This window comes from Panthera uncia, chromosome A2 (genome assembly GCF_023721935.1).
Source record: "Panthera uncia isolate 11264 chromosome A2, Puncia_PCG_1.0, whole genome shotgun sequence".
NCBI classification, from domain to species: domain Eukaryota; kingdom Metazoa; phylum Chordata; class Mammalia; order Carnivora; family Felidae; genus Panthera; species Panthera uncia.
In genome coordinates, this window is record NC_064816.1 from 25,625,363 (window position 1) to 25,650,630 (window position 25,268).

The 25,268-nt window shown below is 36.1% G+C and overlaps 1 protein-coding gene across 14 annotated transcripts in view; it reads right to left on the reverse strand.

Annotated features, from left to right (window-relative positions):
- Positions 1-25,268, reverse strand: part of CFAP20DC (CFAP20 domain containing) — a 244,604-nt gene that overhangs the window by 91,778 nt on the left and 127,558 nt on the right. For 10 of the 14 annotated variants that reach the window (XR_007459892.1, XR_007459893.1, XM_049640836.1 and 7 more), the window contains 6 exons: positions 22,848-23,012; positions 8,462-8,598; positions 7,616-7,778; positions 5,868-5,984; positions 4,597-4,716; positions 1,872-2,203 (listed from right to left, as the gene is read on the reverse strand). Coding sequence is in view for 11 of the 14 variants with exons in the window: in XM_049640836.1 (XP_049496793.1) it covers positions 1,872-2,203; positions 4,597-4,716; positions 5,868-5,984; positions 7,616-7,778; positions 8,462-8,598; positions 22,848-23,012 (1,034 nt within the window). In the remaining 3 variants the exon portion in view is untranslated. Of the gene's footprint in view, positions 1-1,871; positions 2,204-2,471; positions 2,580-4,596; positions 4,717-5,645; positions 5,740-5,867; positions 5,985-7,615; positions 7,799-8,461; positions 8,599-22,847; positions 23,013-25,268 lie in introns of those variants that run through there. The other 4 variants (XR_007459894.1, XM_049640832.1, XM_049640840.1 and 1 more) reach the window with 4 other exon arrangements.

Here is a 25,268-nt window from a genome sequence, read left to right on the forward strand (position 1 = left end):
GCTACTGGTCATTTTGATGGTCATGGCACAGGGGTGACCAGATAGCTATGCCTCGCAGAGCTTGGGTAATGCATGATACATTTATTTTCGATTTTGTATCGTTGGTAATTAGCATATGTCTGCATAATAAACAATGAAAAATGTAAGGAGTAGCTAATAGCAAAAGAAAGCACATAAAGTGATAACAAGTTAAAATATTCAGAACTAGTATTCATTTTCCCATGAAGCTCTATTGCTTCTTGTCAAGACTTTTCCTTCATACAGACAGAAGAGGTAAGTTCCTCATGTCGTGATATTTAAAGGGCAGTTTCCCATAAAACTTCTCTCAAAGTTTTCCAGGGAAGGAACTAATAATTCCCACCTGCCATGAAATTTCCACCATTACAGGAATTCTTTTGGTTTAGGTAAGAAAGATGGTGCTGTGCACATGGGAAAAGGATGGGCTATCGTGTTAATGAAATGATATTAATTAACTTATCAGACTAGCCAATTAAGACTGCAGAAGAATTGACAGCTGGGATGGAGGAGATACTAGATGCTGAAGGCAAATCTCTATTTTATAATTTTTATACCTTAACGTTATTCAGGGTGAAAGGGACAAAGACGTCCTGAGCACAATTTGATACGCTGGCATCAAATATAGTATTTATGCAAAAAGGGATTTATAGTAGATTTGTTTGGTATGACTAATAGTTTCACCACACTCAGAAGCACATATTATAGAAAAAGGATTCCCCCATGCACTTTGCTATGGAAACTCATTAAAAGTTGCAAAACACCATAGTTACTGCCTGAATACTCTCATCACATTCTCAACTGGCTCTGAAGGTAGGAGCTCTGAACCTAACCTGCATGCTACTGTCCGAATGGGGATCCTTGAGTTATAACTTGAAAAAAAATTTTTTTTGTAAGCATACACAAAATTTTTTTCTAATTATTATTATATAAGCATTATATTACATATAATCTAATATATTTATATTTATAAATATATTTATTATATAATTTATTAGATATAATAATTATTATATAACTTTAATATAGAAATGATTTGTATAATTTCTCTAAACCGTAACTTGACTGTAATCTGCTTTTAAGATAATTATTTTTCACAGAAAATATGAATGCCTATCATTAGAGCACAAAACTAAAGGAACTTCACAAATAAATTCATTTTATACGGGGAAAAAGAGTTACTGGATTAAGTTTTAAGCAAATGTTTCAGAACTACTTTCCATTTGGTCTATAACGAGTTGTTTTTTTTTTAAACTTTATGTGAATTTACCAATTTGTAAGATATGTTTGTATTCTAAATAACCGCAAACAGAAAACCCTGGGTAAGGCAAGTCCCAGCACTAATCCATGATTCATTATCTAGACTTTAATTGGCACAACTCTTGAAATTCTGGGACCATATGGAAAATAATGAGTCCTAATAGGTCTAAGGTGGAGAGATGGCAGGGGAGTAAGGAAGCCAGAAAACTGTCAATTCAGAATGCTTGGCCACTGCAGCACAATTCCCCCAGAGAGCCAGAACAACGTGTTCTCAATGTCTTACTGGTCTCGCCATCATACAACTAAACTGCGTGTTACTTCTCATTCTGTGAGGCAAAAATTAAAGCGAAAAAACAAAAACAACCCCAAAACTGGTTTCCATAATTAAAAATGAAATTGGCTGACTGCTAATAAAAAAGGCAGCAATTTAGAGTTACCATAACAACCTGAAGCAACTGTTGACTGACACTGCAATCTGCTGCATTTTTATAAATAGCAGTTGATTTCTCCTCTTTCATTTCAACTGGTTTTAGCGCTCATTGGAGCTAATGCAACAACTGCGTTTTAAAACGACTGCACTTATCAAGCAGTGTTACCTCTTCGCTGCTGTCACCGCCATAAAAATCATCCTCCGATTCAGTGTCTCTCCTTGTCACACTGGTATCCTCTTTTAGATCCAAAATAAATGGGCACCCCTCTGGGGACAGAGTTTGAGTTTTTCCATGAGGTGCTGATCGCGGTCTTGATGAAAAAGTGAAAATGTTCTTTGGAACAGCCTGGGTTTCCTCTGCCAGTTGGTCACGTTCACTTTCCTTGCTGGCTTCTAGCCACAGGTGTGAAGCGTGGCGGGAGTCATCATCTAGAAGGAGAGACTGTCTGCTGGACGCCAAATGGGAAATGTGATCATTTTCAGGAAATATCCACTCATCTGACATTTGAAAAAGATGACAAAAATTAGAGGAGTGTTCCAGAAGTGTTATATTAGGCAGGTGGTTAGTTCAAAATTTCTTGTGTTGAAACAGGGATTTATTAAATAATGCAGAAGTCAAGGAATGCAATCTATCCACATCCTGTAACCTGCTAAACATTTAACCCCATAGATCAGAGCCTACAGCTATGGGCAACTCATTTGCACTTTCTCTCCATCTGAGTTGAAGTACCAGCCGGGAAATTTATAAGTCTGAAATAATTATCACCTGTCTTGCAGCAAGCTCTTTATAGCACAGCCTCATCAATTTGATATTCCAGGGGGAAGGAAATCTTCCAAATTTAAAAGCGTTTGAGTAACTAATATCTTCTTTTACCTGTAGGAGGGCAGGGCATTTAACAAGTTTCTTTAAATAAAATATCTGGGCATTGTTCAGATTATAAATCATGGAGGAGAGGAAACCATGAAGAGGTTAACAGGCTTTTCTTTTCCCTTTCACTGACTGAAGCAGGGGCAATTCATAGACTAAACTGAATAGACTTTTCAAGTAATAGTAAATCCACAGAAATACTTGTTAATGTGACTGGTGATTTCTGCTGGTGAAAAAGTTCTTTATGTTTAACTATAGGAGGGAATGTTTTCATACAAAAATCTTTTTGCACAACATTGTTTTTGTTAAAAATACTGAATACTACACCACTGAGATACATTTATATCAAAACTTTAAAAAATCTTTTAAAAAGTAGAGTTGATGTACAATGTCACATTAGTTTCAGGTGTATAACATAGTTTAATCTTTTATGTAACACTGAGGTAGATTTTTATAGCTATGATCCAGGCAAATTGGAACAAATATTTACAATGAATATCATTAAAAGCATGCTTATTTTCTTTAGAATGATGGCAGGAAAAAGTCACATTTTCTCAACTTAGTCTATTTTCCTTAAAATTTACTTTTTTTCCCTCCTACATTATGTCAATGGTGAAAATCTTACAAAAATCTGCGTTCAGCAGAACCAAAATGTGGACATGGTCATTTTATCCTGACTCTGGAATCTGGCTACATTTATCTTCACAAGGAAAGTAACCAAGATTTGCTGACTTGAAACTCTAAAGCCTACATCAGGAAACCAACAAAGAAAAGACCTTTAATAAAAATAACATTAATGGCACAAATGAAATTGTATTCAGCATAATGTATTCACTGGTTGTGTAACTTAGCACTATCATTATATAACATAACTTGCCTATAGAAAGAGTAACAAATGTACATTTCTTAGGGAACTCCTACAAGGGACAAGGCTTTCACATTTTCTGTAGGTAAATGGCCAACAGCAGGCTGAATCTATGTCATCAGACCACATTCACAGGGGATGTGGAGACTCCTGGGTCAGTGTGCCGTGAGCAGGTGAAATAAACAGATTCACTGGGCTGTTCTCTTTGGGACAGCAAAGTCTTTCGCGTGGTGCTGAGAACATAGCACATGCTTTGTAAACTCTGTAGATGCTTTATTAATAAGTAAATGTTGAAAAAGATTTAAAAAAAACCTAATGTGTTGCATTACATACATGGATCCGTAAAGAAAATTGGAGGAAAAGATACTGGGAATCTTCATTATGTAATTAAACAACGTGCATGACCTATTGCCAAACATATTATTAACTGTCAAAAAGTCAAAGTCAAAGGAGTGTTTTTACACCAAACGGACTCTAATTATCTCACCGCCACATGCTTTTTTGGAATTTGTAGTTTTACCTCAAAGTATTTCCATATCAATTGTAATGAATAATTTGGTGTGTTTTCTTAGGAAAATATGTAAATTACTGTGTAATCACAATATTGCAGCAAACAAGATAAATGCAAGAATGATCACCTAAACATCTAATTAGTTTTTCTACACAGTCAGATTTATGCTAGAGACACTAATTGCGCCTAACATTTTAATGAAGGTTTCAACATTGCATAAATAAGACTGACAAACTACAAACAATTTTCATTTATTTTCCCTTTTCCCTTGCTCAGAACAATTCGCCTTTGTAAAAGTACCACACACCTGCTAGGCAAGATATGTTGATGGGCTCAATGTGCTAGACTCCAACCATCTCCATTATAAAGAGGATGGGGGACTTGTAACAATAGGTAATCTTTGGGATGGTGATGATGTCATGTTAAAACTTTGGAGTTTCAAACTTTCCTTCTGATGCATTGAAACTTGAACATAAAAATACCCTTTCATCCCTCAAAGTCTGACATGCAAGTGGGGTTAAAAGGAGATTTATGAAAAATGATAGATTTTTAGCAAGCGACTGAATCACAACTTTTCAAAATGACTGGGTTTGAAATGTTCGACATACTTAGATTTTATTCATTATTAACGATTCTGGGGTGCCAACCTGCTTGATCAGGAGACTGTGGTGCTGGAGAGCTTGGGTTCATCTCTGCTTTCTGTTGGGACACACTGTTGAGGGGGGTTGTCGCTTTATCTTCATTCCTGTTATTTCCTGAAGAACAGCCTTTATTGGAATAAATATTTTCCACTATGTTATTTTTGATTTTTTAAAAAAGTTATTTTCAAAGAACACTATTAACATGGGGTACTTTTCTACATGACTATTGAAAAGCACATCAGAGGTGACAATACAGATTATATGCAGTTTTTTTTTTTCTTTTCCACTAGAATGTTTTAAAGATGAACTCAGCTGCATTTTTGTAGCGGTTCATCTTTAAACTCCTTGATATTTGCATGGGGGACATTTTAGATTTAAGTTTTACAATATGCAATAAAAGGAATTCCAAAACCCGTATCATTTTTAAAAGGTCTATATTTTCCCCTTTGGTTCCACATAAAATGGAGTGTGTTTACTTTAAATTACAACTCTTGCTGAAACAGACTCTTTTAAACCAAGCTCTTTCCTTCAGCATCTTAAGAAAATGGACACAATTAATTTTTCTATCATTTTATAAAAATAACACAAATCCTAACAAGTTGAATTTCAGCGTACCCAAGAACCCTACATTTTTGAGAAATTATGGTAGCAGATGAGTACAAGACATACTCTGGGCTTGACTCAGGGTAACTACTGCATGTGCAGACAAATCTATCCTTGCATTACCTCAAATCCAGTATTCAAAGGGATAACTATAATAGCCATCTAAATTTATCTAACGCTTTACTGGTTGCAAACAGTTGAAATTTTAACCTACATTATATCAGATGGCATAGAGTCAAAAGGGAGAGACAGTAAATGTAAAAAAAGATGAATATGCATATCTGAAAAGGGCTCAATTTAAAAAGAAGAGATATAAATGAAACATGAAAAATTACGAGTTAAGTTCAATTTTAGGAAAGTCTGCAGGAAGAAACCTCCCCTATCAAATTTGGGCCGTTTCTAAAAAACAGTAATTTAAGCTTATTCAGCCTTTGAGAGTAGAAAGTAGGAAGTCCTTTATTTCTGCGGTACTGTCTATTTAATCCAGCAAATCTCCGTTAGGGCTCTAGAGCAATTCTTTTGCAGAAAATTTGATTTCCATAATCCCTGTAGAAAAGATATTTATATTTTAAATGAATTGGTTCGTAATCCTTTGAAATTTACAACCTGCAGAGAGAGATTCCATTGTTCTGAATAATATACAGATATAAGATAGTATTGAATTAGGGTCGTACCTCGGTGTGCCTCTGTCCTTTCTCTGTTGGTGCTTTTTAATCGTAATCTTCTCCTGTTATTATTCTTATCTGCTGATGGTTCTTGAGGGGGATGTGGGTGCATAACATGCAGATCAGCTGGTATGTTTTCATATCAAAGAACAAAAAGCCAGAACAGAAAGTAGTATATGGTTTGAAATAACTCAGTAAATATAATTAGAGCCATAACGAGAATGTTCTCGTATCATTTTGACATCATGCAAAGCTATATCAAAAGCATAACTTATTCCTTCATGGAAAATAGGTATTTATTCCTACTCCAATATTAGGATCATATGAGGATTTCAAAATTACTAACACATTTTATTCTTGTAACATAACCTTACAGAGAGCTATAGGTAATTTGGTTAATGTTAATCACACAACACGCTGTATTAAAAAACATAAAAAATGGAACTGATAGCTAATACAGAAAAATAATTTCTTCCTTTAAAAGAAGAGGTAGATAAATTTCTAAAGAACCATGGAGAACTGAGATTAAACCTGAAAAATAATTCTTAAGTGTAATTTAATTATGTAATAGTAATAATAATAATACTCATAGTAGCACTTAATAATAACTGAATGTTTAATTTCTTGGCACAATATGGTGTATTTGACTGATTTTTCTTCTTGAATCCTCACAAAGACCATGTGAGGCAGTCATTACTACTATAGTGCCAGCAGTAATTTTATCCCCATTTTATAGATGAGGAAACTGAGGCCCACAAGGTTTGGGAAATTTGATTAAGGTCTCACAAATGGTGGTAGAGTTGGGACTAAATATCTGTGTTATTCATTTCTTTATCTCAGTTTTGTATTGCATGGGAAATATAGTCTGTAATAATGATCATTAATCTCTAAAGCAAATAAAATGAACACAAGTGCCCCTCTTTTCAACTCTCACAAAAGTCAGACATGCAAGAATGGAAAAACTGACAGTGAGTGGTAAGCCTTTGGTGCTGGTCTCAATCCTTTCCAATGATTACAAATTTCAAATCACTTTGCCTCTTTGTTAGCCATGAACCTTCAATCTATAAAATGGGACAAAAATCTCCTCTTCACCAACAGGGTTCTTTTTATATCAACAAGAGAAAATAAAAAGCACTTTATAAATGGAAGAGATTAGTTAAAAGATATAATTAAGAAAACTTAAAATGCAGGTGGAGTTCTCAAAATATAGTGACAGTAGAATGCTATATTATTTCCTTGCCAATCATCATAAAATAAAAACACAGGGTACTGTGGCAATTTGAAATAGTGGAATAAAGAGAATAATAGGTTCTAGATGATAATATATGTATAAATTTGAAACATACTTCAAAATCCGCCATCTTTTTCATTTTTATTTATTTAATTATTTTTTTTCCATATTTTTCATTTTTAAATGATAATTCTCTGGATGTAAGATCTAGTCAAGAATATAACTTCGAATTTATCTTCACAAGAACATTTCTAACTGTTTTCCCCTAGCTATCAAAACTTATGCCTGGTGGCTCAGTAAGTTAAGCGTCTGACTTCAGCTCAGGTCATGATCTCATGGCTTGTGAGTTCGAGCCTCGCATTGGGCTCTGTGCTGACAGCTCAGAGCCTGGAGCCTGCTTTGGATTCTGTGTCTCCCTTTCTCTCTGCTCCTCCCTAGCCTGCACTCTCTCTCTCTCTCTCTCTCTCTCTCTCAGAAATAGATACACATAAAAAAAATTAAAAACAAACTTATGCACGATTCTTACCATGAATAGGTACGGTCTGCTTTATTTGGCGAATATTTTCTTTATCTCTTTGCTCCTCCGACTCAGGTATCAGTGAGGCTGACATTTCTGCACTGCTAACACAGTTCTCTGCCATAGACTGTTGGCATGATCGGTTATTTCTGGACCCAATGGATCTTATTGTCTATAAGGAAAAGGAATTATCTGCACATTTTTAAATATGGGAATTGCATTTATTTCCTGTAGAATATACACAGATTAATAATATTTGGGCAACTAAAATGTGAGGAAAAAAAACTAGAGGAAATGAATAGATTAGAAAGTTGGTGGAGAGGAAAATTATAGTAGAAAATTGGAAAGGAATGGAAGGAGAAATATAACATGAGATAAAACAGAAGTCAAGCGCGTCTTCTAGACACAAGTTAAAATGTGCTTATTTGATACATTCCATCTTTAGTAGGTAGGCGGTGAGTTGAAAATTTCTGTATATGTCTGAAATTCGGAGGAAATTTAAAATAAAAATATAACATTTGAGAATCTGGTTGTTGTAAGGTGTCTGGTGATGATCCAATTCCTTTTTGAAGGAGAGACCATAAAATGTGCTCACATATATTTGTCTTTAAGTTTTGTGAACACAGTTAATGAAAAGAATACTCAGAAATGTTAATTGTGTTGATATGGCAAAAATAAAACAGTTTTGAGGTTTTTTTAAAAATCCAGAATTTGTTCCAAATTTATTCAAGCCTTCTGCTTTTGGCATGTAGTCTGTCTCCTTCTTCCCCAACCCCCAACCCCTGCACTGGGGAAAAAACCCTTCCCTTCCCATGCCTCTCACGCTTAGATGAGCTCTTCAAATCTTGCTCCTACCTCACTGGATATCCTCATGTTATTTCTTCTGCCAGAGAGTGGAGGTGGTCCAAGTACTCTGGATCCAAAGGCGATATGACAAACATCGTGATTTTTACTGGTACGCACACTGCCTGTTCCCTTGTTAATGAACTGATCTGTTTTGTTTAAGGAAGGCAATAATAGTCCATTAATGGATATAATGACTAGTACCATGTTGCAATGTTTCTGAAAATACAATCCAGGTGTCACATGATCCAAATTCCACTACAGGGCACTTATAAAAAATGCAGATGCTGAAGCCTAACATCAGATCTACCAGATCTGTAGAATTAGCATCTTAGGGAGGGGAGGCAGAAATCTATAATTTTAACAAGCTCTCCCAAATAGTTCTTATGCTCACAGTCATTTGAGAACCACTGCCACAAATATTTTGCCTCAAAAAAAGAGAGGAGGAGGGAGAGAAAAGAAAGAACAGTTACTAAAAAATACATCCTAGTAAGGAAGTAGTTTAAATAAAACTAAGTCAAGTGAACAAATATTTGATTGAGCACTCTCTTGAGCACATACTAGAGGTTATCAGGGACACAAAATAGATAAGATATACTGCTTGCCCTCGAGGAGTCTGGAGGGAGGTGATAGTACAACAGGTAACCGTAACATAAAGCAGACCAGTGGGAATGAAGAATAAGTGACCTCTTATACCTCAAATAATTAAAATTAGAATTACCCTACAATCCAGTAATCACACTACTGGGTATTTACCCCCCAAATACCAATACATTAATTCAAGGGATACCTGCACCCCTATGTTTATTGCAGCATTATTTACAATAGCCAAAGTATGGAACTATGGAAGCAGCCCAAGTGTCCACTGATAGATGAATGGATAAAGAAGATGTGAATTATGTATATATATATATGTGTGTGTGTGTGTGTGTGTGTGTGTGTATACACACATATATATACACACATATATATATATATATATACATATATATACACACATATACACACACACACACACACACACATATATATATACACACTAAGGTACTAAATATTTAGTGTTAAAAAAGAATGAAATCTTGCCCTTTGCAACGACATAGATGGAGCTACAGAGTATTATACTAAACAAAATAAGCCAATTAGAGAAAGACACATACCATATGATTGCACTCATATGTGGAATTTAAGAAACAAAACAAATAAGAAAAGGGGTCAGTAAAAAAGAGAGGGACAACCAAGAAACAGATTATTAACGACAGAGAACAAACTGATGATTACCAGAGGGGAGGTGGGTGGGGGAAGGGTGAAATAGGGGATGGGGATTAAGGAGTGCACCTCTCACGATTAAAAAAAAAGAAAAAGAGTAAGTGACTTCTTGAATGGACCTTGAATGACATAAGATTTCAAGAATGAAAGATGTGGGGTGCCCTAGACAGAAAAAAGTGTCTGAATAAACACAAGGAAGAGTGAACTGGTAGGGTATCCTTGGGGAATGAAATTACCAGTTTAGCTGGAAGGATGAGTTTGGGTCACAATGAACAGAGCCTTAAAATGCTAAGAGCCAATTTTAAATTTGGTTAGGCAACAGGGTATCATTGAAAGTTTTGTGGGAGAAAGAGAACAAATTGGTTTCACCTCCAGGATAGGGCAGATGTGATTACCAACCCTTGCTGTCTTTCCCTTCTGGGCATACAGCTACATTACATTTTGAGCCTTCTCTGCAGTTATATGGGTCATGTGACTGAGTTCTGGTTAATGAGACCATAAGAAGTGAAACGTGAGAAGTGTAAACTAATTCCTGGCCTCTAAAACCCCCTGCATAATCCCCAGTAATCTCTCTGCCCTCATCTCTTGACAAGATGAAGAAGATCCAAGGGAGGACTTTAAGGCTCCGAGAAGAATCATTGCATAAAAGGAGCCTTGGGGGGCGCCTGGGTGGCGCAGTCGGTTAAGCGTCCGACTTCAGCCAGGTCACGATCTCGCGGTCCGTGAGTTCGAGCCCCGCGTCAGGCTCTGGGCTGATGGCTCGGAGCCTGGAGCCTGTTTCCGATTCTGTGCCTCCCTCTCTCTCTGCCCCTCCCCCATTCATGCTCTGTCTCTCTCTGTCCCAAAAATAAATAAAAAATGTTGAAAAAAAAAATTAAAAAAAAAAAAAAGAAAAAAAAAAAAGGAGCCTTGGTCTCTGAATGACCACATGGAAGGCTGCTGGAGGAACTCCTGAATAGATGAGGCTGTGGGGCTCTTTGTGACTGTAGGTAGGCTTCCCGGACTAAAAGAGCAGGTGAGGGTGATGGTCCTTAAATCAAAAAACTGCCTGCAAGCTAGAAAGTCTTCTGCTCTGCTCACTTGCAAGACAGAACCAACTTGAATATTATGATGTCGGCTCCAAGTAAGTCCACGTTTGTCCCACAGTCCTGGATATACATGAGCTATTGGCCACTTTCTGTCTGATCTATTCCTTGAAAAAATTCCTATAGTTAGCTGGGTGGTCTCTTTAGCCTCTGCTGTAGAGCTATGATTTTACATGTGCTAGAGTTAAAAACCACTCCCCTGAGAAGGCATGAGAAAAGGCACAAAAATTAGTGAAAGCATGCCACGCTTGGGAAGCTCCAAGTGTTTATTTAGATCTGAGTGGAAGCAACATGTGTGGAAAGATGGGTGTTCTGGGTCTGGTTTTGTGTCTGCAACAGATGAAGCTGAAGGGTTGGGCAAGGGTCAGATTGCTGACATGATATGAGAGAATGTTTGCTGGACAGAAGACTAAAATGGCTGGCAAAGTGGTGAGCAGCTGTACTGTTTCAGTATTCTTCAAATTCTTGAAGCCCTGTTTGGTAGAAGAGAGATTCCATTTGTCCAAAGGGCAAGAACATAACTAATGAGAAGAATTTACTTCAAGGTTTTACTCCAACATAAGGAGCATCTTTCTTTAATTAAGCATGTCTGGTCATGGTGGTGGAGAATTTTCTGTCATTTTGAAGGTGTCCAAGCAGAAGTGTGGGAAGCTATTCTGGCTGTTCTGAGGCAGATTCAGATACCAGATGACTTCCTACTTTCCATTTCTACTTTCCATTTCTAGCCTAGTCCTCTCTTCAGAGCTCTACTCCTTGTCTCCAGTGGCCTTCTTGCTCAATTCCTTTTCCACGTCTCCAAGATGCTTCCAACAGAAAACTTGGTCTAGAGTACGGCACTACAATCCATTGAGTTTGAACAGTTAGGATCTGGGTATCATTCTTGACTCCTCCCTCCACCTTCTCCACAGCCAATCCATGTCCACTTCTCTGTACTGCCTCTGCCAACACTGCAATCCAGGCGATCATCATCCCTCTCCTGGATGATTGCAAAGCCTCTAAGTGACCTACCATGTCTGTTCTGGCTCCCTGTCCCATGCCCTCTCCAAAATGCAGCCAGAGTGGTCTTATGATGGAGGCACTCCTTTCCCTCAAAACTTTTCAATGGCTTCCCTGCTGCTCTTAGGATTAAGAAGAAAGCCCTTAACAGTAGCTGCAAAAACCTACATGTTCTTGCTTCACTTCATACCTTTCACTCTCATTTTCTGCTCTCTCAAAAGACTGGCCTCCTCAGCTCTTCCTGCCTACCAGACCATTTGTGCATGCTGTTCCCCATGGCTAGAAGGCTCTTCCAGTACAGGTATTCCCATAACCTTTCCCTCACATTAATTTAAGTCAAAATTGCCCTTTTACATGTGTTTGTGGGATTCTCTGATAATATATGCTTCAGTAGATATAAACTCAGTAGCTCACTTCTTCACCCCTGAATTGCTAGTCTGGTGCCTGACATGGAGTTATAGATACTTGCTGAGCAAAATGAATAAATCATTAAATGTAATGAATCAAAGGGATGTTGGATTAAATGACTAAATATTTCTTTTTTTTTTTAACTTATTTTTGAGAGAGAGAGAGAGAGACAGAGAGAGCACAGACAAAGAGAGAAGGACAGAAGATCCAAAGTGGGCTCTGCACTGACAGCAGCAAGCCTGATGCAGGGCTTGAACCCACGAACCATGAGATGATGACTTGAGCTGAAGTCAGACGCTCAACCACCCAGGTGCCCCAATGACTAAATATTTTTAACTTTGGCTAGAATTTCAGTTTTCATTTTAAGAAAAATATGTCTGTGAACTGAGGACGAAGACTGGATAGGACTGGACAACTGCCAGGATATGGGGGATGAGAAGGATCAACAATGACCAACACACATTGATAATTAAATGAGTGGTATGGCTTTCAACAGTAGTAATGCTATGGCACTACAATCAGATGCCTACTCAGATTACATGTGAAATTTTCTAGTGTTAGCAAATAGATTATTGGTTGTATGTACATCTGTGTTTTAAAAGTCATTATAAATATCCATTTGGAGTTAACAAAACCCTGTTAGCCTCTCAGGACCAATAACAGAAAGAAATGACACTCAAATCCCAGGCCAATTGGAAAAATTTGTTATAGAATCTATCATCGTTTGTACCTTTTGTGACCAAGTAGAACAAATCCTGGACTATTGATTTTGTTCTTGAAAATGTGGATTTTCCCCAGAAAGAGCCACTGAGAGTCCTGAATGTCATGGGAGTTGGCTTGGGCCTACATGGAAATTTTCAGTAATCAGAATAGGAGAATTTTTTTTTTTTTTTTTTGGAACTTCCAGTCATGGGAACCATTAGGAATGGGCATATTTTTTGCATATCTTTCTGTTCAAACATCTTATGGGGCAATTTCCTTAATGTTTTTTCTTACTCTTCATATATATGTTCCCCCCAATTAATTTAAGCTCCTTTGAATAGAAAGGCCATTTATTTGGTACTGTATGTATCCCCACCTGTGGAGCCCAGTACAGTACATGGTAGACAATGGATAAATCTCACCACAATTATAAATAGCATTCAAGATTAAAAGGAAGATTTTTTTAGGGGAGGGCATATTTAAAAGGTCATACTGATATAGTTCCAGCTTTAATTCAACACAATGTACATATTAACTAGTTTGTAGGTATTTAAAAAAATTCCTAAATACCTTGAATTTTTTAGAGGAATATCTTGCTTAGCAGTAGATATCCAGTGACCATTAAAGGTATACCTAAACCTCATATGATACAATTTTCTAAATCACAGAAAGTTAGATATGATCCTCATCTATAGGGTTTCTTTAAAGAGTAATCTATCACTACGCATTTAAATTTAAGTCTATTTTCTAAAATTTACAAATGCTAGTGCATGTTTTTCACAAACCAAAGTATATCAATACTCTCCCATTAGGTTATCTCCTTAGTTAATAGACTCAACTTTTTGGTACAATTAACATATATACATTCTTAAAGCCTGTTTCATTTTAGTAATTCTATTTATAATCATTGTCATGATTCTCTCTGTAAATATGTATCATGCTATTTATCTACTGTAAGAGAATCCTAATTAAAACCTACAAGGGAAAGTAACTTAGACTTTGGTTTCTAAAATAAAAAGTAAAAGGGACAAAGTTTCTATAATGAGAAAAATCTTAATAAAAGAACACTACAAGCAGAAACCCATGCCTTTTGAATTCTAAAGGGAGCTCTTTTAAGAATGATATCAATATGCACAATATAAGGTTAAAAATCACGATTAGATTAAAGTCATGCTCTAGGCGTTTCATTTTCTTGAGTTTGTGGAAAATGAACTTGGTGTAGGTCAGAGATGTTACCATTAATTATTTTGCTATTTTATGAGGGGTACATGCCTTTGTAGTTAGAATATAAAACCTGAGGGTCTACTCTCTAATTGTCTCTTAGAAAAATAAACATTCATTTTTGTCTCAAGATACAATGTTCTAATTATAATAGTCATTTAAGTTTGCAGGGTTTTCAAAGCTTAACCAGAAAAACTTGCTGAATTTTCAACTCTAATCATTGAAGGGTCACGCTCAAGACTTACATCTATTATCTAGCAATCAAATCAGAATTAAACTTGCTACCAGAATCCAGACCTTGAATTGGATTAATTTTTATTTTATTATATGTGCACTGTTATAAAGAATGTCAAAAACACAAAAAGGGCTGTTCTGTGGAGCAATATTATTTTAGACAAGGTGCTTAACCTTTCTAAGCCTCACTTTCTTTCATTAAGATTGAGATAATGACAGTGCTTAAGTTATGGTGCTTTTGTTAGATTGTATGAAACAATGCATGTAACATGCCAAATACTGTGCTTAGTAGGGACTAAATGGTTAGTAAATATGCTATTAATATATTACATCTTGAATAGCATTTAACACTTTACAAAGTCCGTTCATAATCATTTATTTATTCCTTCATTCACCTATCCTTTCAGTAATGATTAGGCATCTGCCCTGGCCAGCCGCTCTAGGCACAGAGTAAGACAGGGAATAAGATGAACACATACCTCCTTCAAGGAGCCCACAGTCTCATGGGGGAGACAGATATTACAGCAAGTCATTCATAAATAACTACATGATTACCAGTGTGATAAGAGGTGTGCAGGAAAAGTTCAGAAGGTTATTAAGTGTATTTAACAGAGGGCTGGTATCTAGTATTGGGGTTAGCGGGGAGAGACATTCAACTTGGAATCTAAAAGATGACGGATATGATACGTACATAGCCTCTGTGCAATTTCCAATCACTTGTGATATTATCCTATGTCCTCCGTAGATGAAGAAATGGAGGCTCATGATGTTCAGAGATCTGTCCACACAGAGCAGGGGCTCAGAACTCCAGTGTCCCAAGGCTTACCACACATGATGCTGCCCTCAGTGGGCCACGAGGGCATTGCAGGGGATTCTTCCCATGTCCGCTATTTATTTTCTGTGCAGTTTTGTGAAGACATCTGATGAAACACTTATTTTGCTATCTGAAAAGTGGGTCTGTTAATGCCTGTATAGGTAAGTACCAGAACTTTAAGGACATGATAGTTAATGTATGTGGTGAAGACAAATGGGGTTTATGAGGTATCAAATATAGAATATAATACTGTAATATCCTTTTTCAGAGGAAAGAAAGTACGGTGTGGGGAGAAGGACAAATGGAAACGGAAGTGGGTTCAATGCCAGGCAGGTAACACATATGTGAAAGGCAGGCACTTACAGAATGTGAGGTGGGGGAAGTGTGGCTAATTTGAGAGTGCACATCCTATGCAGAAAATTTTATTTCAAAACTCTTTTAGACCAGCTGGGAGGACTGGCAGTCTGTAAACTCTGGAAGCATGATGAAAAGACAGGTAGGTAGGTGAGTGACTAAAGCAGGGAAGGCCTTAGGTGATGAAAATCACTCTTCAATTTTTGCAAATAATTAATATCAGTATTTAGCCATATCTCATTAATAAAAAATTTAAGACATTTTTTGAAAGGCAATAAAACACATTAAAAACTAAAATTAGAATAGCTCTTTCTCCACTAAACTTGTGTATGACCTTAGACAATGTCATCTGTGTGTAAAGTTAGGCTATGGCAACAAGATAAAAAGCAATAAAGCACAAGATATTACTTTTCTTCACAAACTCTTAATTTATTAAAAAGCTATCAATGGCCTAGTTTTTGGTGTTTACTATTAATGAGTAAAGGAACATTTTCAGGGAAACCATTTTATCATCTCAGGAAAACTTTCCATTTTGAATAAAGAATGGAGCTTATACATAACACAGGCCTTAGTACATAATTTCCATCATTTGGTTTTGGAACTAGGACAGTTTCCTATAATATGAGAGAAGGCTCCCCAGAAATTGCTTAATGGGAGTGAGTAATTAAGAATGCATCTCTAAAACAGACTGCCTGGTCAATCCTAGGTCTACCACTCACTAATTACTTTATCTCTGTGAGCCTCAGTTTCCTTATCTTCAAAATGGTGATTCTGATGGTTTCTACACAAAAAGGTGTATCAGAGGATTAAATGGGATAAATGATGTGTGATGGCTAATTTTATGTATCTATCACCTTGACTGGGCCACAGGGTGCCCAGATTAACTATGACTCTGAGAGTGACTGTGAGGGCAAGTTTGGATGAAATTAACATTTGAATTGGTAAATTCCACCCCAAGCCCCATGGTAGGTGGGCATCATCACCCAATCCATGGAGGGGCTGAATAAAACAAAAAAGTGGAGGAAGGGAGAATTTGATCTCTCTGCCTGACTCCTTAAGAAGTCTGCAGCTGCCCTCCGACTGGCACTTTCACTATCAGGTCTCCTGGTTCTCAGGCATTTGGGTTTGGACAGGAACTATATCATCGGCTCTTCTGGGTCTCCAGCTTGATGACTGCAGATCCTGAGACTTCTCAGTCTCTAAAACTGCGTGACCCAATTCCTTATGATAGGTCTCTCTCTCTTTATTCTAAAACCTAATGGTGGAAGTTATCTATCAAAGCCTGTATTATATGTAAGTTGTATATATGTGTGTGTTCTGTTTCTCTGGAGAAACCTGACTAATACACTATGTAAAAGATATAGCAAAAACTCACTAAATATTAGTGGTGATGATGATGATGATTTGCTGCTTAATATACTCACCTGCTCAAATTATATGGCTAGCATCACTCATTGATCACTTAATTCACAAATATCTATTCAGTTCCTGTAAGTGTTAAAGACTGAGCTAGGTGCTAGGGACACTAGGACCCCTGCAGTTTTGAAGCTCACATTCCAGTTGGGGACACAACAATAAGCAAACAATTAAGTAAACAAAAAGATACCAGGTAAGGATAAGTGCTGTGATGGAAACGAAAGCAGAGTGATGTTACAGAGAGGATGAGGACCTTGATGATTACAGTCCCAGGTTCACCACTATGTGAACTATGTGTAAAAATGTATGTGAGCATAATTCATACTAATACAGTATAGGTTAAAATACATATTTCCCTATTATATCATAAAGAAATTTAATATTTAACTATATACTTAAAAGATTTTATTTTGTCACTACTTTTGGATTTACTTCCCAATATATATCTTAAATCAAAATACTGACATTAAATAAAGAAATATATTTTAATTTTATAGCAATTCTCTGGGTTTTTCAAAAGACAGAAAAGCATATAGAAGAAACTAAAAATGTCTCATAATTGCTCTAACATAATACATCTAGTAATATCACAAATCATGAATTAAGAAAGTTAAAATTCTCTAAAGGGAGGAAGACATGAGAAGTAAAAGTCTTATCTTCCTGCCCCTTGCCTCTACTAGTCCTCGTTCTTAAAGGTCATTGTAAATTTTTTTGTATTTCCTTAAAAAAATGTATGCATATACCAGCATTCCTAGGTAGCTATCTTATTTACTTAAGTCAGTGGGCTCATACAGAAATAGCATCCTATGTTTCCATGCTTCACTGACACAGCTTTGAGACCTTTCCAGACCATCATAAGCAGATCAGGTCATCTGTATAGCTGTATCCATAATATCTTATTGTCTGGGTATTTAATCAACTCCCTACTATGCACAGGTTTTTATTATAACCCATGCTGTAATAGACATCTAAAGGAGAAATGGAAAGGTTGGAACAAGTCAGTCCTGCAAAAGTAGCACAATTATCAAATGGATTAGATGTGTTTTTCACATTTAATATTGTAGTAATATTTATATATCAAAGTTTCATCAATATTTGGTGGAAATATCACAGAAAAATTAAAATTCACTCTATGTATGATTTGTGATATTTCTGCTGTTAACGAATTTCACAGATACTGATCAATACCCAGACTAAATTCCTTTCATGCTTAAAAATTTTTAATGAAGGAATATGACCAGTTATGCCTTATTTTTGCTAAAGATGGGGAAAGAGGATATATAATTCAAATGTAAGAGACAGTGGAGTTTACTCTTATTATCAGACATTGGATCCAGAAATTGTGACATCTCTTTAAACCGATAATCTTAAGACAAGGCTTTACCGAAAGTGTGAGTTTAAAAAATTGTTTTGTTTTTTCCTGGAGTCAGGATTCAAATCCTTCTTCTTTTAGGTTCTACTTTACAGTGAATTTTGTTACCTGATTTGAATTTTGCTTTCATAATGTGAAACCCAAAGAAGAAATTCTAATAAGGATCTCACCAGTGCCAACTATAGTTAGATGATTATTTCAGGGTTGTGCTAAATGCATTAACTTACCTATGTGCAACTGTGCTGTGAGATAGAGATGCCAGTCTCTTCTTATTTAAAAAAGGAGTAGAAGCCCACTAAGACCTCTGCTGTGGAAAGGAGGGTACTTGGGAAAACTGCATTCTAATTTTTAAGCAAATTACTAGTTTTGATTTGTGCTTAGTGGACCATTGCATCTTGTCATTAGTAGCCGAATGCTCAACTTCAATAACCAGACAGATTCTCTGGTTCAATTAAACTGGGGTCCCATTAATGAAAATAAGATCATTAAAGACCCCACAATTCTCTGCAGGCTAACAGTCATTAGCTAATGTGCACTGGGAACTGACAAAGTGAACAGAGCAGAAGTGTGGGAACGTTGGCTTTTGGGAAACACAATTATCTTATTAATTTTATTAGTGCTCTTGATCAAGTTATGTGACATTCAGCAAAACGCACTCTAAAATGGAAGCTTCAAGGTTTCCTCTTTTGCTCAAGGGAACATACTAGAAAGCATCCATAGGAAGCAACTACTTCTTTCTGTGGCAGCTTCACTGGGCTCTCAGTGTGTGCATTTATAATAAAAAACACAATTGGCATGAGTACTGTACAGTCAATTATAAGAGCACACAGTAATTTTCTCATGCAATTCAAAATCTCATCATGGGGAATCCATTTTTCAGACAGACACAAAAACAAATAGTTAAAATGAAGAAATATCTTCTGGCTTTTCCAAGATTAGAAAGTCTGCCCTTGGGCATTATTCATTAGCTGCACCTTTCAAATAAAATATCTTATACAGAGAAGAATAATTATAATTATATTCATTTATAGTAAGTTTCAAAGCCCACAAATTACAAAATTAGCAACTGCAAAGTATTTGTAGAAAGAGAACCACAAAGTTCAATATACAGTAGCCTCCTCCCATCCCCAGATGATACGTTCCAAGACCACCAATGGATGCTTGAAACTATGAATAATGCCAAACCACATATATACTGTTTTTTCCTATACATACATACCTCTGATAAAGTTTAATTTATAAATTGGGCACAGTAAGAGATTAACAACAATAACTGATAATAAAATAGAACAATTATAACAATATACTGTAATAAAAGTTACATGAATATGTTTTCTCTCAAAATATCTTATTGTGCTGTACTCACCACTCTTATGATGATGTGAGATGATAAAATTTCTACATGATGAGATGAAGTGAGATGGATGATGTAGGCGTGTGACCTAGAGTTAGGCTACTACTGGCTTTCTGAGGATACATCACAAGGACGTGAACCACAGTTGACCACAGGTAACTGAAACCTCAGATAAAGGGAGACTACTCTATTTTCAAGTAATCTTAGCTGCCTTGCATGTGCAATGGGATTTACGTTAAGAGGAACAATCATAACCCTTATGGTTATAAAGGAATAGAAATTGGGATTCACAGGGCAGGAGAAGTTTGCTATTAGATGATGATTATTAATTTTCTGTATACATGACTCAAGTTGACTATTACTATCAATTGAGATCCCATTCATGGAATTTGCAAAATATATACTAATATCCTCTTCTACAAGTTAGGATCAAATACGGCCTACGAAAAAGTTTCTGTTTAATTATAAGATTGAGTTAATGATGCAATTGACATTTACTCAAATTCCTCTTTAATCTCAGGCATTACATGTGTCCTTGAACTTTAAATTTAAAAAAGATACTAAAAAAATCTGGATATAGACTTGCGTTTTCATTTAAAGACATAATTAATTCTTAAAACATTAAGCCAGAGAGATAAAAGAAAAACGAGTATTCACAATTGCTCTTATATTTGATAGGCTTTACAGCTTAGTCATTACTGTTACTGAAAGCATTCACAGCCTATCAGATACAGATAGAGTGTTTGGTTATCAAAAAAAAAAAAAAAAAAACAAAACACTGTAACTCATTTCATTCTGTGGTGAATCTTCCATTAAGATTGATTTGTGACCTGAGGTGTTTACAGCAGCTGTCTGGTTAGTGAGATCTTTTTCATCCATTTATGTTTCTGTCTATCCCTGCCCCCCTTAAAGATAGTACCTATGAAAATACACAATTTCTCACAACCTGTGCCCTGTGCTACCAAAATGCCTTGCCTAAAGTTGGCAATTATGGAAGCAGGTGATAGGAACATGGGGGTTTATTACGTCTTCACTCCACTTTTCTGGAAGTTTGGAAATTTCATAATAAAGGGTTTAGGAATATAGTGTCTATTTACACATAGTCCCCTGACAAGGTTTAAACTGAAAAAGTTACAACATAGGTCCCAATTCTCTAGGAATATACAATTTAGGACATGTAATGCTGATGATGATCGACATACAGAAAATATACCAATAATAAATAAATCCAGGATAAATAGAGAGTGAAACAGTCCATTTCTGTAACTCCTTCATTTCATCATGCTAGCTCCTTTCTCTGGATTCTACTTTGACCTCTCTCAAACTTTGACTCTGCTCTTTTCCCCATCTGTTCCCTGGGAATCAACAAGTCCCGCCTGTGTTTCTCCTGTAGCATCACTCAGGGTCATCACTGACATTATTTGCTCAGATGGCTGTAAAGACATCTGAGTTGTATTTCTTAATCTCTGGTTTTATCTGACTTAAAGATTCATCTTGAATCTTGATGTCAAATTCATCTTCCTAAAAGGGGCATTACTGTGTCTCTCCTTTAGGACAGTAGGAGGAGAATACTCTTCAGGTATTCTTCTGACCCAGCCATTCAGCCTTCGGAGGCCATTCTTCATACTTACTAATCCCTCAGAAAACTCACCCATGCATTTTGCTATCTCCTTGTCTTTGCTTAGTCGTCTGCACCATCTTACACTTCCATAAGTCTTATATTTATTTATAATAAAAATTTATGCAAGTATTGATTGAATACTTTCAGGACCTACTTCTTTCTCTGTAAGTGCCTTATTATGACCATCATTTCACTTTCCTCAGGATTACTTCCATGTGAGTGTCAGCTGAGCCACAGCTTTGTTTGGATGTGTGATCCAGTGGTTCTCAACCCAGGCTACACATCAGAATCACTGAAAGCATTTAAATATCCATCCAAGGCCAATTAAGTCAGAATCTCTGGAGATGAATCACAGACATTAGGAAAAAATAATTTTTTTTTACATAAGTTATTTTTAAAATGTCCCAGATAATTCTAACAAACAGGAAGATGAGAACCACTCAGCTGAAGAATATTAGGTTTCTTTTTTTTTTAATTTTTAATGCATTTTTTTTTTTTTTTACCTTTGAGAGAGAGAGAGACAGAGAGAGACAGAGAGAGAGAGAGAGACAGAGCACGAGCAGGGGAAGGGCAGAGAAAGAGAGGGAGACACAGAATCGGAAGCAGGCTCCAGGCTCTGAGCTGTCAGCACAGAGCCCGACCTGGGGCTCAAACCCACAAACCGTGAGATCATGACCTGAGCTGAAGTTGGATTCAGCCGTTTTAGGCCAAGAAACAGCAATCCCCAAATATGAACGTGTACAAGCCCACAGAGAGTGGTCAGAAAGTCACACATGGGGTATGAGACATGAAACTCTAGAGGACGTTGGGCTAGGGGAGGTTGGCTTTGTGTGAGTTCCCAAGGGGTGTTTCATTTTGTCTTCTAAAATGGTGGGAAAGGGCATTAAAGGTCTTTAATCAAAGAGCAACAGGATCACATTTCTTTCTTTTTTTTTTTTTAATTTTTTTTACATTTATTTTTGAGAGACAGAGCACAAGTGGGGGAGGGGCAGAGAGAGAGGGATATCCAGAATCCGAAGCAGGCTCCAGGCTCTGAGCTGTCAGTGCAGAGCCCAATGCGGGGCTTGAGCCCACAAACCGCGAGATCACGATTTGAGCCGAAGTTGGACGCTCAACCGACTGAGCCAGCCAGGCGCCCCAGGATCACATTTCTATTTCTACAGTCAGAAAGATAATTCTGACAGCAATGTGGAGATTAACTGGGAGGCTAGGGCCATGGTGGGGACGAGATCAATGAAAGTAGCAACAGGATAGAGTTGGAGTCAGATTGTTTAGGAGGGATAATTGGCTGGGCTTGGAAGCATACAGGAAAAGGAGAGGAATAACCAAGGATGTTTTGATTTGGTATGTAAAAACCGAGAAAGTATTTTAGTTGCTAAAGAGAAGTTTACAATGATTTATCACAGACACGGGTCGATGCTGGAGTGACAGTATTTAACTTCAAGCTATAAAGCATCATTGCAGTGCGGTTTTTTTCCGTTTTGTTTTTTTGTTTACTTATTTTTTTTGGTCTTACAAATAAATATGCTTATAATTTAGGTGTCTGAGTGCATACCTGATTCTGCTGAATTCAGGGGATGACCTCCAAATTTTATTTCGGTTTGGCGGAGCTTAGTCATGTTTAGCAGCTGTGTGACTTGTGGAACATCTGTTGTCAGCTGGCAGCTTCGAGGAATAATGTCTGTAGGTTCATTGGTTGGAAAGGGAACCCCATATCCAGCTGAAAACAGAGGCAAACATTCATTTCCCAAATGTAAGTCATTTTTGCCAAATGGACATACCTTATAAATGAAACCAATTAAAGTAAAATATTTTTAGAGTATAACTCTGAACGAGTTACATGACCTTACATCCTCGGCTTTCTCATCTGTATATGAGTGTTGTAATTGCACTGCTTCCCTTCTAGGACTGTATGAAATATTAAATGAGACAAGGTGTATAACATACACAGCAGGTTCGGAGACTTGTGCAATAAATGAGAGCAATCACTGAATATATTTTACACTTATGTTTCAATACTAGAAATGTGACTCAAGAAACGATCTAGTTAGGGGCGCTCTGATGCAGATTTCTGGGAGTATGCTGGCTCATTCATATGAGATCAGTACACGCAATGACATAATTGAATAAGTACCTAGAGCCCCTATATGAATAAAGCAATTTTTTAAACTTTTTTATACTGAAATAATTTTAGATCTATGAAAGTTACAAAAATAGTAGAGTTTCTAATACTCTTTACCCAGCTTCCCCTAATGTTAACATCTTACCTTTTAATACTTTCAAAGAAAGAACAGTTTGTTATTATTAAAATAGTATTTTTATTACTGTAATTTGTATTTCTAATGAGATTTGATATCATTCATATATACTTATGTGGATATGCAAATTTTCAGTTTAGTAAATCTTCTGTTCATGTTCTTAACTCATTTAGGTATGAGAATATTATTTTCTTATTTATTTGTACGTAGGACTTCTTTTACGGCAGAGATATTAAGTCTCATCATATGTAGCAAGCAGGAATTATAAATTGGTATTAGCATTCCAAAAGTAATTTTACTATATGTATAAAAGGCTTTAAAAATGTACATGCCATTTTACTGAGTAGTTTTACTTTACAAATCTATTCTAAAGTAAAAGAACATCAGAAACCCAGATGAAAATCTATATAAATAGGTGTTTATAATTTCTGAAAAATAAACAACTTGAATTACCAGTAAAAAGCCACAAGAAATTCTATTTATGAAGATGGCTTAATGATAGGGGAAAGACTTGTGATAGGAGGCTAAATGAAAATAATATATATAAAACTCTAACTCTACTGTAGAAAATCAATAAATAAAATGTGTGAATGGCAAAAAGGCTAAAATGAAATATACCAAAGTGTAAAATAACTTTTGATGGTTTAGCTTAAGTGTAGCTTTTATTTTCTTCTACATGAAAATGTCTATAGGTATTTAATTATTATAAGTAAAATTTCTAATTTTAGAATTTGGTGGAAAAAAATTGTGCATGTATATGTGAATGTAAGTAATAAGAAAAATTCAACCAAGCATCCCTTGAAAAACATCTTATGTAAGTATAAACTCTAACCACATTTATAAAGGCAAATGATGTTAGGTTTATATGCACCCAAGTCGTGGCAGTTTCCTAATTAGATCCTCATGTTCTAATCTTGAAAAGGAAATGAATCATTTAACTAAAAACTTAAATACCCATCAACAATGTAATGTAATGTAATGTAATGTAATGTAATGTAATGGTTTCTAAGTGTCCTAAGCTCCAGTCATTAAAGATGCAGTAGATTTACAAATCTTACTTTTCAGGTGTTCTTTGTTGGTCCATTTCTTATTTGTCATTGACATTTAGAAAATCAATATAAAGTAGTTGAGTAAATAAACTCTCGAGATAGAAAACATTTGGAAAAGTAAATAAACTAACTCCAGATGTATATCTGACATATCATTCCAAACTCCTCTGAGGTAGAAAAAGGTAATTTCCACAACAATGCTAATATTGATAAACTAAGATTTTATATTAAAAGAGGTAGAGAAGGCTAAAAGGCCCTGAAATAAAATGCTGCATTCTCAGTCACATAATGACAAGTCATGGAAACTTGAGCTTGTAGGGACTGCATGGATGGTATAGGGAACAATGCCGCACAAAGTTTGAAATGTATCTCAAACAAAATCTGAGTTTCCAACTAACGAGAAATAAGCAGCTAACCCCTGGGAATCAAAATTCGAAGGCAGAGACTATTACAAAACTCCAGCCTGAATTTTACAGGAATGTGGTTGACATGCAAATCAGATTTCACAGTAAAATGCTGTGTCATCTCTCCTTTCTATGTACCTACTCTCCCTTTGCACCCATGATTGTCTCACTATTTATTAGATTGTTCATCGAGGGAAACTGTGGGCAGTATAAAACCTGAAATAAAAGGCAAAATCAAAGAAAAACTATTGGTTTATTATTTTAA